General features: G+C 47.8%; 1 protein-coding gene and 1 long non-coding RNA gene across 2 annotated transcripts in view; one reads left to right on the top strand and one right to left on the bottom strand.

Moving 5' to 3' along the window:
- Positions 1 to 16,436, bottom strand: part of LOC121282941 (phosphorylase b kinase gamma catalytic chain, skeletal muscle/heart isoform-like) — a 366,244-nt gene that overhangs the window by 203,876 nt on the left and 145,932 nt on the right. Inside the window, exon 8 of the mRNA XM_041196763.1 lies at positions 3,331 to 3,484. Within this exon, the coding sequence (XP_041052697.1) occupies positions 3,331 to 3,484 (154 nt within the window). The remainder of the gene's footprint in view (positions 1 to 3,330; positions 3,485 to 16,436) is intronic.
- Positions 6,521 to 16,436, top strand: part of LOC121282942 — a 36,164-nt gene continuing 26,248 nt past the window's right edge. Inside the window, exon 1 of the long non-coding RNA XR_005944148.1 lies at positions 6,521 to 6,627. This is a non-coding gene — a long non-coding RNA (uncharacterized LOC121282942). The remainder of the gene's footprint in view (positions 6,628 to 16,436) is intronic.

Raw genomic sequence — 16,436 nt, 5'->3', positions numbered from 1 at the left:
ACACTTTGGAAGGATTAATTTGACAAGGAAGTATTCAATGAATGGCATGGCATTAGGAAGTTCTGAGGAACAAAGGGACTTTGGCGTGTGTGTCCATAGATCTCTGTAGGCAGAGTTAGTGGAGTGGTGAAAAAAGCATATGGGACACTTACCTTTATCAATCGAGGCATAGATTACAAAAGTAGGGAGGTCATGTTGGAGTTGTATAGAACCTTGGTGAGGCCACAGCTGGAGTACTGTGTGCAGTTCTGGTCGCCACATTACAGGAAGGATGTGATTGCACTGGAGGGGGTGCAGAGGAGATTCACCAGGATGTTGCCTGGGATGAAACATTTAAGTTATGAAGAGAGGTTGGATAAATCAAAAATTCCAGGTATTGGATAGACTTGGGTTGTTTTCATTGGAGCAGAGTAGACTGAGGGGCGACTTGATCAAGGTGTACAAGATTATGAGGGGCATAGACAGTGTGGATAGGGAGCAGCTGTTCCCCTTAGTTGAAGGGTCAGTCACAAGGGGGCATAAGTTCAAGGTGAGGGGCAGGAGGTTTAGGGGGGATGTGAGGAAAAACTTTTTTACCCAGAGGGTGGTGACGGTCTGGAATGCACTGCCTGGGAGGGAGGTGGAGGTGGGTTGCCTCACATCCTTTAAAAATTACCTGGATGAGCACTTGGCACATCATAACATTCAATGCCAAGGGCCAAATGCTGGTAAATGGGATTAGGTAGATAGGTCAGGTGTTTCTTATGTGTCGGTGCAGACTCGATGGGCCGAAGGGCCTCTTCTGCTTTTGTGATTCTGGGATTCTGATTCTGGAGCACAGAGGAGGGTGCACTGAACAGGGAGCATGCAGCATGGACCCCGGAGCAGGGAGTACAGAGCATGGAGTAAGGGAGCGTGGAGCATGGAGCATGGAGCGTGGAGCAGGGAGCATGGAGAAGGGAGCAGTGAGCACGGAGCAGGGACGAGGGTGGAGGGACCAGGGAGGGGGTGCAAGGAGCACGGAGCAGGGAGGAAGGAGGAGGGAGGTGGGAGCATGGATCGGGGGAGAGGGCGAAGGGAAAGGGGAGTATGGAGCAAGGGGCACGGAGCAGGGAGCAGGGAGCCAGCTGCAGGGAGCACAGAGAAGGGAGGGTGGAGCGCTGAGCAGGGGGCACAGAGCAGGGAGCAGGGAGCTAGCTGCAGGGAGCAAGGAGCATTGACAAGGGAGGGTGGAGCGCTGAGCAGGGGGCACAGAGGTTGGAATAGGGAGCAGGAAGCAGTGAACAGGGAACACGGAGTAGGGAGCAGGGAGTGATAGCATGGAGCATGGAGCAGGGCGTAGAGATCAGGGAGGAGGGAGTAGGAAGGAGGGATTAGGGAGAAGGAAGCAATGAGCAGGGAACATGGAGCAGGAAGCAGGGTGCAAGGAGTCAGGACCAGAGAGCCGGAAGGAGGGAGCTCGGAGCAGGCAGCATAGATCAGGGAGCAGGGAGGACGGAACACAGAGCAGAGGTCATGGAGCAGGGAGTGGAGAGCATTGAGCAGGGAGGAGGAAGCACGGACCATGGAGCAGGGAGGGTGGAGCGCAGAGCAGGGTGCACTGAACAGGGAGCACAGAGCACGGACCCCAGAGCAGGGAGTACAGAGATGCAGTAAAGGAGCATGGAGCAGGGACGACTGAGCAGGAGGCATGAAGCACGGAGTAGGGACCACCGAGCAGGGGGCATGGAGCAGGGAGGAGGGTGGAGGGAGCAAGGACGGGGAGCAGGGAGGAGGGAGCATAGAGTATGGAGCAGGGTGCAGGGAGCATGGAGCAGGGAGGAAGGAACAGGGATCAGGGGAAGGGAGAAGGGACAGGGGAGTATGAAGCAAGGAGCACGGAGCAGGGAGGGTGGAGCGCTGAGCAGGGAGCACAGACCCTGGAGCATGGAGCACAGAGGATGGGGCAGGGAACAGGGAGTGCAGAGCATGGAGCACGGAGCTCAGAGCAGGGAGGGTGGAGCAAGGACCAGGGAGCAGGGAACACGGAGCAGGGACCAGGGAGCAGGGAGGATGGAGCAGGGGACATGGAGCAAGGAGCAGGGAATACGGAGCAGGAAGTAGGGAGTAGAGAGCAGGGAGGAGGGAGAAGGGAGCAGGGACCATGGCGCAGTGAGCACTGGGCAGGGGCCATGGAGCAGGAAGCAGGGAGGAGGGATCTCAGAGCACCGAGCACAGAGCAGGGATCAGGGAGCATGGAAAAGGGAGAAGGCAGCAGGGGGCATGGAGCAGGGAACATGGAGCATGACCACAGAGCATGGAGCACACAGTGCAGGGAGCACAGAGCACATAGTAGGGAGCACAGAGCAGGGTGGAGGGAGCAGGGAGGATGGAGCAGGAGGCACTTAGAGCAGGGAGCTGGGTGCGAACAGCAGGCAGCAGAGAGCAGGAAGAATGGAGCAAGTGCCTGGGAGCAGGAGGCAGGGAGCAGGGAGCATGGAGCACAGAGCACGGAGCAGGGAGCAGAGAGCAGGAAGAATGGAGCAAGTATCTGGGAGCAGGAGGCAGGGAGCAGGGAGCATGGAGCATGGAGCAGGGAGCAGGAAGCAGATAGCATGGAGCTGGGAGCACAGAGCTGGGAGCAGGGAGGGCAGAGCGCAAAGCAGGGAGCGTGGAGCACGGAACAGGGAGCAGGGAGTAGAAAGCAGGGATGAGGGAGCACGTAGAAGGGAGCAGGAAACATGGAGCAGGGAACACTGAGCAGGAAACAGGGAGCACGGACTGCAGAGCAGAGAGCAGGGCATAAGGGACATGGACCAGGGTGCACTTGGAGCAGGGAGCACAGAGCAGGAAGCATGGAACAGAAAGCACGAAGCAGGGAGCTGGGAGCAGGCAGCAAGGAGCGCAGAGAACAGAGTAGGGAGCACAGAGGTGGAAGCACAGAGCAGGGACCACGGAACAGGAAGCATGGAGCACAGAAAATGGAGCTGGGAGCACGGAGCAGAGAGCTGGGAGCACGGAGCATGGAGCACAGAGAATGGAGCAGGGAGCACAGAGGTGGTATCACAGAGCATGGAGCAGAGAGCAGGAAAGAGAGAGTAGGGAGCATGGAGCAGGGAGGAGGGAGCATGGAGCACAGAGCTGCTGTCAGCCTCTCCTTTGATACTCGAGCTGTTCCTTCATGTCCCTGAACCACTCAGTGAAAATTTAAATCCCAGTTTAACCTTGTTTGAGCAGTGGTTGGAGACAAAGTGAAGTGATGAGGTACATTTACTTTGGCTATTAATTTGTCTTTAAAGTTTGAAAATAAATACAATATCTGGGAAAGATGTTAACAAAGTATTTCTCTATTCTGGACTCTGAAATCCCTACCAGATCTTTCACGGTGTCTGATCGATCTTGCCATTCTGGAGAATCAAAATTGTAATTTCCATCCATGATCATCCTGAGCATCAGCATCTGTTTCCGGTGCCAGAATGGTGGCGATCCACTCAGCAGTGTGTACATGATCACTCCACAGCTCCACCTACACACAGAGCAAGTATACATCAGACTCAGCACGCACCCCCTCAAAAAAATATGACTATCAACGAGAGATGGAAATGGTACTGATTGTGGCTTGGTGGGTATCTTTCCATTGTTCATTGGGGAAAGTCCCAGCTACAGCCATGACTATTTGTTCATCAGTGCTATTGGGAAACGACTGCTATCCTCAGTATCTCCAGATGAGGAAGAGGAAATGTCAGTTTAATCTGCTCCTGATTACTTCCCAGGGGTCCTGCAGCATGCTGTCTGAGCACGTATAAGGTAGCAGTAGTTGGATTTCAAGTAATTGATCTTCACATAGACACAGACAGGTTGCGAGTGCCAGACGAAATATAATGGGGGGAAGTCGGTGGTTATTCACTTTGATAATAAGAGGAAAGTGGAAAGTTTTTTTAAAAGTTGTGAAATTTGTAATTGTTAATGTTTAGAAAAACTAGGGTGCACTCATCCATAGAATGTTAACAGGCAGAGATAGCAAGCAATGAGGAAGGTGTTGCAATTATTGTTCTGATAAATGTAGGACTGTAGCTTTAAGAATAATCCTGTATTGTAAGATCACATGATCTGTGTAAACCAATCAGTTAGCAGCGCGGGGAGCCTCTCAGGGAGATTTCTTCTTTAGTTCGAGAGTCAGATGGACATGTAGCTGCTGCTGTTGTCTGCAAATGAAGTTCAATGTTTCCACCAAGAAAAGATGTCTGGAAAATCAACTCTATAACAGAAGGCAAATAACATGTTGGCTTTTACTGCAAGGGGATTGGTGTACAAGAATTAGGGGCTACAATTTTTGGGGTTTTGGTGAGACCACACTGGGACACAGTGTGTAGTTTGGTCTCCATTTACTTGCATTGGAAGTAGTACAGCAATTGGTTCATGGGTTGTCCATGTTGTGTAACTTCAGTCTATGTTCTTTATAGTTTAGAAGTTTGAAAGATGATGTCATTGAAATACCCAAGATTCGGAAGGGGTTTGACAGGGTGGACTCTGAGAGGTTGTTTCCCCTGGCTGGGAAACACAGGGGCGCAGTGCCAGGATAAGGAACCAATCATTTCGAACTGAGGTGAGGAGTTTCTTCACTCAGAGGGTGGTGAATCTTTGGGCTGTGGAGGCTCAATCATTGAGTATGTTCAAAGTAGAGCTTGATAGGTTTCTAGATTCCAATGACATCAAGGGATATGGGGATAGTGTGGGAAACTGGCATTGAGGTAGATCAGCCATAATGTAGCTGAATGGCAGATCAGGCTCGAGGGGCCGAATGGTCTACTTCTGTACCTATGTTCCTAAGTTCCTAACTAGTTTGTAGTTTAGTAGTGTGCATATTAATCAATTAACCTAATATGATATTCTGATTAATTGTAGGCATTGCATGACACCAGAACATCATGTGATGGTCTCGTTGTTTGTAGTCAAATCCTCACTGGACAAGTGAAAAATACCACATGGCCTCCGGCCATGGAAAGTTATACTTTAATGGTTAAATTAGAGAGCAAGTGCTGCAAAGCCATTGAGGTTGAGCAGTCTGAGTCTGGAACCACCCTGGTGATAAAAACTTATGAGTAGTAATCACACCTATGACTCGGGGGAGTTAAAATGATCTATTGTGTAAAGAAAACAAGTGTTGAAAATTTAGTCTTATGTCCTAAATTAGTTTAGTCCTTTTAACTTTTAGTATTGTAAAAAGAGAAGCAGTCACTTTTTTTCCAGAACATGTAGCCATCTATGGTTCTGTAAGCTGTAGTTCTCTTGACTTTTATTACTTAGAAACATGTATTAATTGAATGTTTCATTCTGTATTTTATGTGTATCTTGCTACCTCAGTCAGCCTTATGCACTGATATATAGATCTTATGTATGCGGTAACTCTGTAATTCCTATATTAGTTTAAGGCTATGCACCACTTGTACCCTTTTACAAATTTTAATTAACTTGTCCCAAGCACGGGCAGTTACTACAAAAACATATAATAGCAATTCAGTTCCCGTATCCAAAACATCTTGATAGGCGCCTGCCGTCATTAGAATTCTGCAGGATATCTATACATCAGTTTGACATTTTGAATGATGAATACAAATGTTAATCATTAGAGCTTGAGATCATACACTCTCTTATCTTAACTAAGCAGGCAAAGGAAATATCTTAAGGCACCCCACTATCTCAGTAGAAATCCTTAAAATTTAACAAAAGAACAGAAAGATCTATAATGAAGAGGATGGTCCCACAGGTAATTGATACATTAAAGGGCCAATAAGGAGATAACAGGCAATGATATCAATAGATAACCATACCCTCAAGGAACCGAACAGAAACTGATCACGCACCACCCGACCCGATCAGAAACTGATCACGCACCACCCGACCCGATCAGAAACTGATCACGCACCACCCGACCCGATCAGAAACTGATCACGCACCACCCGACCCGATCAGAAACTGATCACGCACCACCCGACCCGATCAGAAACTGATCACGCACCACCCGACCCGATCAGAAACTGATCACGCACCACCCGAACCGATCAGAAACTGATCACGCACCACCCGAACCGATCAGAAACTGATCACGCACCACCCAAGCCAATCAGAAACTGATCAGGCATCACCTGAACCAATCAGAAACTGATCATGCACCACCCAAGCCAATCAGAAACTGATAAGGCATCACCTGAACCAATCAGAAACTGATCACTCACCACCCGAACCAATCAGAAACTGATCACTCACCACCCGAACCAATCAGAAACTGATCAAGCACCACCCGAACCAATCAGAAACTGATCAAGCACCACCCGAACCAATCAGAAACTGATCAGGCACCACCCAAGCCAATCAGAAACTGATCAGGCATCACCTGAACCAATCAAGGACTGATCATCCATTTCCTGAGGCAATCAGAATTCAGGAATATGACTGATCAGGTACATGGGTTGTAGTTTGGGAAGAATTAAAAAGCACCAGCTTTGAGCTGCTAGGCATGCTGAATTTGAAACTGAAGACAAAAGATTGCTTTCCAGCTGGGAGCACAAGACCACAGAAATGACAGAGAGACAAGAGAGAGAGGAAGAGAGAGAGAGAGAGAGAGAGAGCGGGTGGATCGTGCGTTGTCTTGCACTCTAGGCTGCATTGGTAAGCAAGAAGAGTGTTGAGCCAGTAAAGTTGCTGCCTCGCTTTGTTAAGTATTACTTTTGTTGCTTAATAGACTGAGTTACATCAAAATGAAAGCAAAATACTGTGGATACTGGAAATCTGAAATAAAAACAGGAAATGCTGTAAAACTCAGCAGGTCTGGCAGCATCTGTGGAGAAAGAAAGAGTTAACATATCAAAACATTAATCCTGTTTCTCGCTCCTCAGATGTTGCCAGACCTGCCAAGATTTTACAGCATTTCCTGTTTTTATTCCTGAGTTACATCACTAGATTGTCTCCTGTTGCATGAATGGTTGAAGTCTCAAAAGAACAAATTAAGTTTGAATGAGTACAGACTTATGGATTTGGAGATTAATCATCATTCCCCTGAAAACTAATAGTGCCTGGAAAAATCTCACATTGCCTAATGAAAGCCCAAATCCCCATAACTCCAAAACAGGTCTAAGATTCTCCAAATTTGAGAGGGAGATGTAGAATCCTTCTTTACTGCTTTTGAAAAAGCAGCAGCTTAACTACATTTACCCCAGGAACTGTGGAGACGGATGATCCATGGTGAGTTAACAGGAAGAGCCCAAGAGATCCTCTCCACACTGTCCTCCAAAGTGACTGCTGATTACAGACTAAGGATGCAATCCTGATTGTCTATGAACTGGGGCCAGAAGCCTATTGTCAGCAATTCAGAAACTCAAAACATATGTGGAATTTGAATCAAAGAAATGGCTTTTGACCAATGGTTGTGTGCTTTGAAGATAGAGCATACTTCTGATGGAATAAGGGAATTGGTGTTGTTCTTGGAATTTCAAAATTGCCTCTCATACATTCTAAAAATGCACCTTGAAGAACAAAAGATTACCTCAGCAAGGGCAGCTGCTGTGAAGACCAAAGATCATGAATTGACTCACAGGCAGGCTTGGCTCAAATAGTATCAGCAGAGAAAGGATAAGAGAGAGACAAAGGGAAAGGAAATAGATCCTAAGGGAAAAGAGATAAGGGAAAAATGGGGAACCAATCTCTAACTTTGAAAAGAATGTAGAAGGTAGAGCTGCAGGAGCACACCCTGTTCTAATTGTTGCAAACTGCTGGCATATAAAAAAAGCCACAGGCAGAATTCCAATGCAGCCTGTACCCAGAATCACAAAAATCATAACCCTTTGTGGAATATGAAGGAAGTTACACTAACCAACCAAAACTTTGGGTGTAAAGGGGAAATGGTCCCTAGTGGCTCCAAAGTAACACGAAAGGAGATTAACATAGTTCAGGACACTGCTGGCAGGAGAATTGAAGATTTTCCAAGCAGAAGCAGGACTCCAGAATGATAGTTAAAAGGATTAACTGTAGAAAGTGTTGAGGTACCATTAATAAAAATTCAATTAAAGAGTGAACTGGGCTGGTGATGGTGGATATAATCTCAAGTTTTCCCATGCAGGGGGTCACCGTTTTACTAAGAAATTACCTCTCAAGCTGGAAAGTGATACATCCCAAAATTCAGGAACAGTCCAGTGAGGCTGGACAAATTGAACAGTTTCAGCAGGTGTGCAGACAGCTGGAAAAGGTACAGAAGCCTAACGAGGGCAAACTCAACCCATGAAAGTTGAAGTGGTTTAGCAAAAGCCCAAAGAGTAAACAGGCACCAGGCAAGTCCCCGTGCAAGCCAAAAGACAGTGAGGGAGAGGCCCCATTTAGCTGAAGAGCCTGACTGAAGGCATTTGAGTGTTAAAGTTTAGTGAGTTGAAAGAGGCAGAAAAGAGATTGATGGAACTTCTAAATCGAAATTCACCCCGGAAAGGACTGAAGTCTGAGTGATCTTGAAGAGTTAATGGCAGTTAGCACTGAATTGAAAGGTCCTGTCTGTACTGAAACAGTACAGGTATTGACTGCATTTGTCAGTGTTGAATCTCAGAATTCCGCTGCACACAGTGCAGTGGGCTCAGTTCAAAACATGATTGAGATAAACTAATTTGTGAGTTAAGAGGCAGACAGAGAAAAAAGCAAAAACTCAAAACATAGAAGCTATGGACCTAACTTAAAAAGAATTAAAATAAAATCTGATCTGAGTGGAATGAGAAGAAACTGAGAGATATTAAAATGTTCACAGAACAGACCAAACAAGAATACCACATCTTTTTGCTATAACATAAAATGCATCTAAATGACACTTTTGTATCAGCAAGAAGGGACAAGATACTGGTACAGAAAGAGGCCATTGCTAACTTTGTTATCTCAAAATGAGAATTTAAAGTATTTAAGTCTGGGAAGTGAACAGGACACCCTTCCAGGTAAAGAAGCAACATATGATTTAACCACAGGTTCAACTGGCACATTCTTTGTCAAGTTTAACAGTGAAAATGCTGCAGACAGATAGTCCAATGAAGTTCAAAAGTTAAAATCAGTGCAAACTATTGTAAAGATTGGGAAAAAGAGAAGGAAGAAATCCACCCAGATAAAACATACTTGAAAAATATTAAGAGGAGGAAGGCAATAGGAAACTGTATTGCATCAGCCATTTGTATGTGTAGAAATAAATGTCTGTATTTCTTCATCTTCTGCATCCGCAATGTAATTTTCATTTTTATTTCTGTTTTTTCCTGTAAGTTGGGAGGTATGTCACAAATGTGTAGTTGTGGTAAAGAAAGCTAATCTTTCTTTTAAATGAACATCAGGAGCCTAAAAAATGGCTGTCAAAAGTTACCTGACCTTTACAACTGCAATGTTTGTCAAGCTTCGAGAAGGCTCCAAATGCATTGCAAGTAGACACACCCAGACAGGTATTCAATGTGCATTTCCACAAGGGTGAACAGAAACTCACTGTGGCTTCTCTGGAGATGTGAATACTCTTCCCTGTCTCACCAAACCTGGAAGAATGGGAGCCATTCAAATTAATGACTGAAACGTTTGAAAGCTCTGAAAAAGAGTCATACAGACTCGAAATGTTAACTGTTTCTCTCTTTCCGCAGATGCTGCTGAGTTTTTCCAGTATTTTCTATTTTTATTTCAGATTTCTAGCATCTGCAGTATTTTGTTTTTATTTTACGTTTAAAAGATTAAATACCTTGGCTAAAAGATAGTGGATAGGATGATGTCCCCAGACCTGCACTAACCCAATACCTAATATTCAACAGTTTGGGATAGCAACCATTTTGGGTTTTGAATTATTGTATAAAATCAGGCTGAGAACAGTCATTTTGTGCAGAGAGCTCTGTAAGACAACTCTTAGCTATGAACAGCATGGGGAGCTGGGTTTCTCTTTGCCACTGGGTGACACAGAGGATATTGTGCAGAAATCATCACTGTTCCACAGACCACAGGAATCCAGGCAGTTTTTATGTGTTATGCCAGCAGAACCAGTAAAGAAAAAGGGGCTTTCAGAAATGACAGGCAGATGCTGCGCTGACGTGAGGTCACTTCGGTCCTCCCTGCTTACCGTAGATGGATGGGCACCGAGCTGGGAAACTTGGTGCCCAAACCATCACCTACACTGGCACTGACCAGCTAAGGTCAATGCCGCTCTGAGGGCTTGCAGGTCTGAGCGCATCCCCAGGAAGCCCTGATTGCTCTCCTGGAGGATCCTCTCCATGAGAGTCGTCAATCTCTCCATGGAGGAAGCATGGTGCTCGGACATCGGTGATGCTCCGCATGGACTCTTCCAGCACGGAGACCATGCCACGCATAGCCTCATGTATCTCTGCCAGATCCTCCCGCATACCCCATACCCTGCTGCACTTCTAGCATTTGCTGCCTCATGGACGACTCCAGAGGCACATCATCAGCCACATTATCCTCCGACTGCTGGCACCATGGGCACTCTCTGTTTCGCCCGCACCTCAAGTGAGTGTGAAGTGCCCTCACCGCTGTGTCCTGGGACACTCGCCGATGATCTAATTCCCACTAAAGCGCTAGTATCTGTGCTGGTTCCTGCCTGGCAGAGATGGTGTGACGCAGGTGAGTCCAATTGTTCAGGGCCCTCAGGGGTGAGAGGTGGCCCCTCTGCCTCCCCGTCCTGGCCCTGCTCCAGTGTTGCTGAAAGGAAGAACAAGGACATTTGATTAGTTAAAGTGGAGACAATGTCAATGTGCATGCCGCTCCCCCAGATCATTATGCGCTCATCCTTCCATAATCAATGGTCAACCCATGTTGCTAACTTCTATCACTGAACATTCAACAGTGCCATAGCTGCTGGAACACACATGGTGACCACAGTGCTCGGCAAACATACTTCCCCGTGGCTTCGCAGCCTCATCGCCACTGGTGGACCTGGGCACATGGCACCTCTCCAAATCCATGCCCTGCTGCTTGAATCGAGTCAAGATGGCCAACTGGGCCTGGCCTCCGCCAGTCCGCATCCGCTTGGCGGAATTGTGCACAGTCCTCTCCTGAACATTTATTAGTTCAGCCTGTACCTGGATTCCCATCGCATCCCTGCCACCCCAACTAGAGTGAGACATTGCAGGACTCCAGTGCTTCATTACCCCGCAGCTGCCGCACACTCACACAAAGAAGCCAGGGCTGACCCCACCCCCGCCGCCCAAATGCAGCCTCCGTCACATTTGGCACCACACAATCTAAGCTTGCAAAGCAAGGAGGTGGAACACAATGCAAAGGGCAGCAGATGGATTGGTGCCCCGTCACCTGGAGGCTCCCCTCCCAGCACGTTAGCACCCTAACTTTGACATGCTTCCCAGTTCCAGCACTGCGCCAAGGTGCAGATCTTTGAGTTTGCCCCCGATTCTATACTCTGGGGTCAGTGTTACACATGTTGCGGGTGCAGAACCCATCTCAGCACAACCCTCTCAGAGTGAACTAGGCATGGGCAATATCTGCTGGCCCACCCAGCGAGGGAAACATGCTGTGAATGATTCAATGCTGTAACTGCACTCAGAGTTGTTGTGGGATGGGTGGGGGTTTGGGGGCAAGGCTGCCTGCTGTATTATGGTACAACGCATACTCTGCCAACACAGTACTCACCCATCTCGAGCTTAGGACGTCGCCAAATTGCTTGTGGCACTGGACCCACGTGCGTTGCACCACGTCATGGGAGCTGACTATCTCAGCCACCTCCTCCCAGGCACGTTTGGTCAGGTGGGGGGGTCTCCACCTCCCATCCCTTGGAATGAGGACCTCCCACCGTGCTGCCACCTCCTCCAGGAGGGCAGCTAGGCACTCATTGGAAAACCGAGGGGCACACTGCCCCACTGGCCTACCCTGTCTGAGAAGAGCATCCTGCAGTCAGCATCGCGGTGAAGCAGTCTGGGAAGAGTGTCAAAGGTGAGAGCTGATTGGTGAGTAGCGGGTAAGTGTTTTTCTCCAATTTAAAATAGATTAAGCTAAGGAAAGGTAAGGGTTCTAGTTTTTATTTAAAGTAAACAAATAATTTAACTTTTTAAATGTATTTAACTTAAAGGGTTTTTTTCAACTAGAGGCATGGCAGGGCAGCTCAGTCCCGTGTTATGTACCGCCTGCAACATGTGGGAAGTCCTAGATGTTCCTTGCACTGTGACTGACCATGTGTACAGGAACTGCCACCAGCTGCAGCTACTTGAGCTCCGAGTTTTGGAGCTTGAGCAGCAGCTGGAGGCGTTGAGGTACATCTGTGAGGCTGAGAGTTTCATGGTTAGCGCATTTTTAGACGTGGCCACCCCACAGCTTACGGAAGTGCAGGCAGAGAGGGAATGGGTGACCATCAGTCAGAAGAAAGGTGTCAGGCAGGTAATCAGGAAATCCCCAGGGTGCTTCTCACTTGAGAACCATTTTTCTGTGTTGGAAAATGGTGAGAGTGACGGTTCCTCTGGGAAGTGCAGCCACACTCATGGTACTGTGAGTGACAGGGGGGTTGGAAAAAGAGGGGAAGAGCAATAGTGGTAGGAGACTCTAAGTGGTAAGGGAACAGACAAGCGTTTCTGCGGCTGTAGACGTGACTCCAGGATGGTATGTTGCCTCCCTGGTGCTAGGGTCAAGGATATCACTAAACGTCTGCAGGGCATTCTAAAGGGGGAGGGCAAACAGACAGAGATCATGGTACATATTGGTACCAATGACATAGGTAGAAAGAGGGATGAGGTCCTGCAAGCAGAGTTTAGGGAGCTAGGAAACAGATTAAAAAACAGGACCTCAAAGGTAATAATCTCTGGATTACTTCTGGTGCCACGCGCTAGTGAGTATAGAAATGGGTTAGTCCAGATGAATGTGTGGCGGGAGGGCTTTAGATTTTTGGGATATTGGGACCGTTTCTGGGACCTGTATAAGGTGGATGGGTTGCACCTGAATGGGAATGGGACCAACATCCTTGCGGGGAGGTTTCTTAGTGCTGCTGGGGAAGGTTTAAACTAACTTGGCAGAGGGATGGGATCCTGAGAGGAGGTTCAGCAGGGGGAGATGCAAAGCCAAAAATTAGTAGAGAGAGCAAGTAAATCTGGAAGGCATAGAAATTATAGGCCACTCAAGGCACAATGGAGTTTGGCAAGGTTGGATGGTACTTATTTTAATGCAAGCAGTCTGACAATTAAGGCAGATGCGTTGAGGGCACAAATTAACACATGGAAGTATGATGTCCTTGCTGTTACAGAGACATGGTTAAGAGACTGGCAGGATTGGCAGCTCAATATTCCAAGAGATAGGGTCTTCAGGCGAGACAGGGAAGGAGGTAAAAGAGGAGGGCAATATTAATCAATGAATCAATTACAGCAGTGAGGAGGGATGACATCTTAGAAGGCTCCTCAAAAGAAGCCATATGGGTAGAACTGATAAAAAAGGAGCAATCACATTGCTGGGAGCTGGCCTCCAAACAATCAAGAGAAATAGAAGAGCAGATATGTAGGAAAATTTCAGAGAAGTGTGAAAATAATAAGGTAGTGATAGTGGGTGATTTCAACTTCCCCAGCATTTATTGGGTTAGTCTGAGTGTGATAGGTTTAGAGGGAGCAGTATTCTTAAAATGCATCCAGGAGAGCTTTTTAAGCCAGTATGTAGAAGGTCCTACAAGACCAGGGGTGGTCCTAGACTTAATTTTAGGGAATGAAGCTGGGCAAGTGGTAGAGGAATCAGTGAGGGAGCATTTTGCAGATAGTGATCATAACTCCATTAGATTCAAGGTTGTTATGGAAAAGGACAAGGATGGGCCAGAAATCAGAGTTCTAAATTGGGGGAAGGCCGATTTTAATAAGATCAGATATGATTTGGCCAGAGTGGTCTGGGAGCAGCTACTTTTAGGTAAATCTGCATCAGAGCAATGGGACTCACTCAAGAAGGAAATAGGGATAGTACAGGGTCAACATATTCCAGTAAAGACAGAGTGGACTAACAAATCCAGGGAACCCTGAATGTCGACGGAAATACAGGATTGGATAAAGAGAAAAAGGAAGGCTTATGGCAGATACCAAGGGCTCAAAACAGCAGAAGCCCTAGAGGAGTATAGAATGCATAGGGAGGAACTTAAAAAGGAAAGTAGAAGAGCAAAAAGGGGATATGAAATAACATTGGCAGGTAAAATAAAGGAAAATCCAAAGTTATTTTACAAGTACATTAAGAGTAAGAGGATAGCTAGGGAAAGAGCCGGGCCCATTAAGGACCATAGTGGTAATTTGTGTATGGAGCCGGAAGACATAGGTAGGATTCTAAATGCTTTGTGTCGGTGTGCACAAGTGAGGGACAACATGGGTATGGAAATCAGGCAGAAGGACTGACATATAATTAAAGAAATTAGCATAGAAAGGCAGGAGGTTCTAAGTGGTCTGACAGGCTGAAAAGTAGATAAATCTCCAGGCCTGGATGAAATCTATCCCAGGCTGTTGAATGAGGCACAGGAGGAGATCGCAGGGGCGCTGGCAATAATTTTCAATACTTATCTGGCCATAGGAGAGGTGCTGGAAAATGGGATTAGAATAGTTAGGTACTTGTTTGACTGGCGCAGACTTGATGGGCCTTTTTCTGTGCTGTCGACCTCTATGACACTCGGGCCCGGCCCACCCTCAGGGCCCGGCCCGCCCTCAGGGCCCGGCCCGCCCTCGGGGCCCGGCCCGCCCCGCCGGCCCGCCCCGCCGGCCCGCCCCGCCGGCCCACCCTCGGGGCCCGGCCTGCTCTCCAGCAGCCCTCTGGTGAGCCCTTCTATTTGCCATTGTGATCAGCCTTTCCAAGGCTGCCAGTGCTTCATTTAAACAGGCCGCCGGGTCACAATTGGGCTTCGTGGTCATTGCACTCACATCGTCGCCTGCCCACTCCCGTTATCCTCGGGAGTCGCGCATTACGCTGGGTGGGTCTTAACTGGCCTGGCTGAGTAAAATGGCGTTGCGGACCCAATCACACCCGCCCCCCCACTGGCCCGCCTAACATGATAAAAATTCTCCGCATAGAGATTGTTTTGAAATCTCGGCCCAGAACTTCCATTCCTCGAAGGTTGTACCTGAGAAGTACCCCAGGAGATGCATTGGGGGGACCCCTGGATGTCCGCTCATAAGGATTGCATGGCAATTGCCCAAGAAGATCAAACTTCCGATGGACCGGGAACAGTCCAATACTCTGATTTAAATCGCAGACTTCAGATGGTTCCGACTCCCTCAGCAGAATAGTTACCCAGGAAAAGTTAGAACAATTAAAGCCACTTCAAGATCCTTGTAATTATACTATTGATCCCCCAACCTCTTCTACCGGACCCGGACCATCCTCCACTGGAGCCCATGACTACCCCAGACCACTCACCCCCAACTAACTTTGTGACCCCTCAACTATTCCCCAATTACCCCCCATTTCCCGACACCACGACTACTCCCCCACACTACACCTTCACCTGCGCCCACCCAACTACCCCCTGACTGCCCTCCCTACTGGACTCTGACTACACTCCCGACTACCTTCCTGACACCCAACTACACTCCTGTTCTCACAACTCTCCACCCCATCCCGACAACACTCCCGACCCCCAACTACCTTCCGATCTCCCCCAATCACGCCTCTATACCCCCAACACCACCCCTGACCATTAATTCACTCCTTCTTAGAACCTCCCACCCTCCGTCTGACCAACTGACATCCCTGATCCTTCCTACCCATAATCCATCTTAGCCCCACAACCCATCCCAGAGCCCCACTGACCCAAGTTACCCCCCATTCCTCCCCCGACCCATCCTATAAGCCCCGGACCCATTCTACCCCCCATTTCTCCCCCGACCCTTCCTACAAGCCCCCGACCCAACTTACCCTGCATTTCTACCCCCCGATCCATTCTACCCTCTGACCCATTATATCCCCAGCCCCATCCTACTCGCCTGTGACCCATCCTACCCCCTGATCCACCCTACCGCCACCACCCCCTCCAACCCGCCCCCCCCTGCCACCCGATCTATCCTAGCTCCCTGACCCATTCTACCCCTGACCTGTTGGGATGGTGTTGGTTACAGGAAATGTCTTAAAAAATGTCTCTGTATTCTTCTGTATGTTAACAGCTAGTCTTTATTAACTAATTGTAACTATATACAACTATACAGTAAAGGGTATAGTCAAGGAATTATCTTCAATGTCCAGACCTTTACAGTCTGTGGCCAACACCACATTGAGCCAAGGTCTGGATCAGATGCCTTCTTACATCACTGTGTGGGCAGTACTATACTCAGTCCCACATTAACCCTGTATACACTAGACCCTTAAACTACACCTCCCCTATGTCTTTATCCCATGGATTTAGAGTTGCTTGAGTTTACTTCAACTATTACATTGTTATAAATCTTATGCATTTACCTTATTGTTACAACTTTAATACTATCCCAATATTATTTCAATTATAGTATTCACATTAACAACAT

This window comes from Carcharodon carcharias, chromosome 10 (genome assembly GCF_017639515.1).
Source record: "Carcharodon carcharias isolate sCarCar2 chromosome 10, sCarCar2.pri, whole genome shotgun sequence".
NCBI lineage: Eukaryota > Metazoa > Chordata > Chondrichthyes > Lamniformes > Lamnidae > Carcharodon > Carcharodon carcharias.
The sequence above is the reverse complement of the archived record's forward strand: the minus strand, read 5'-3'. Positions and strand labels throughout refer to the sequence as shown.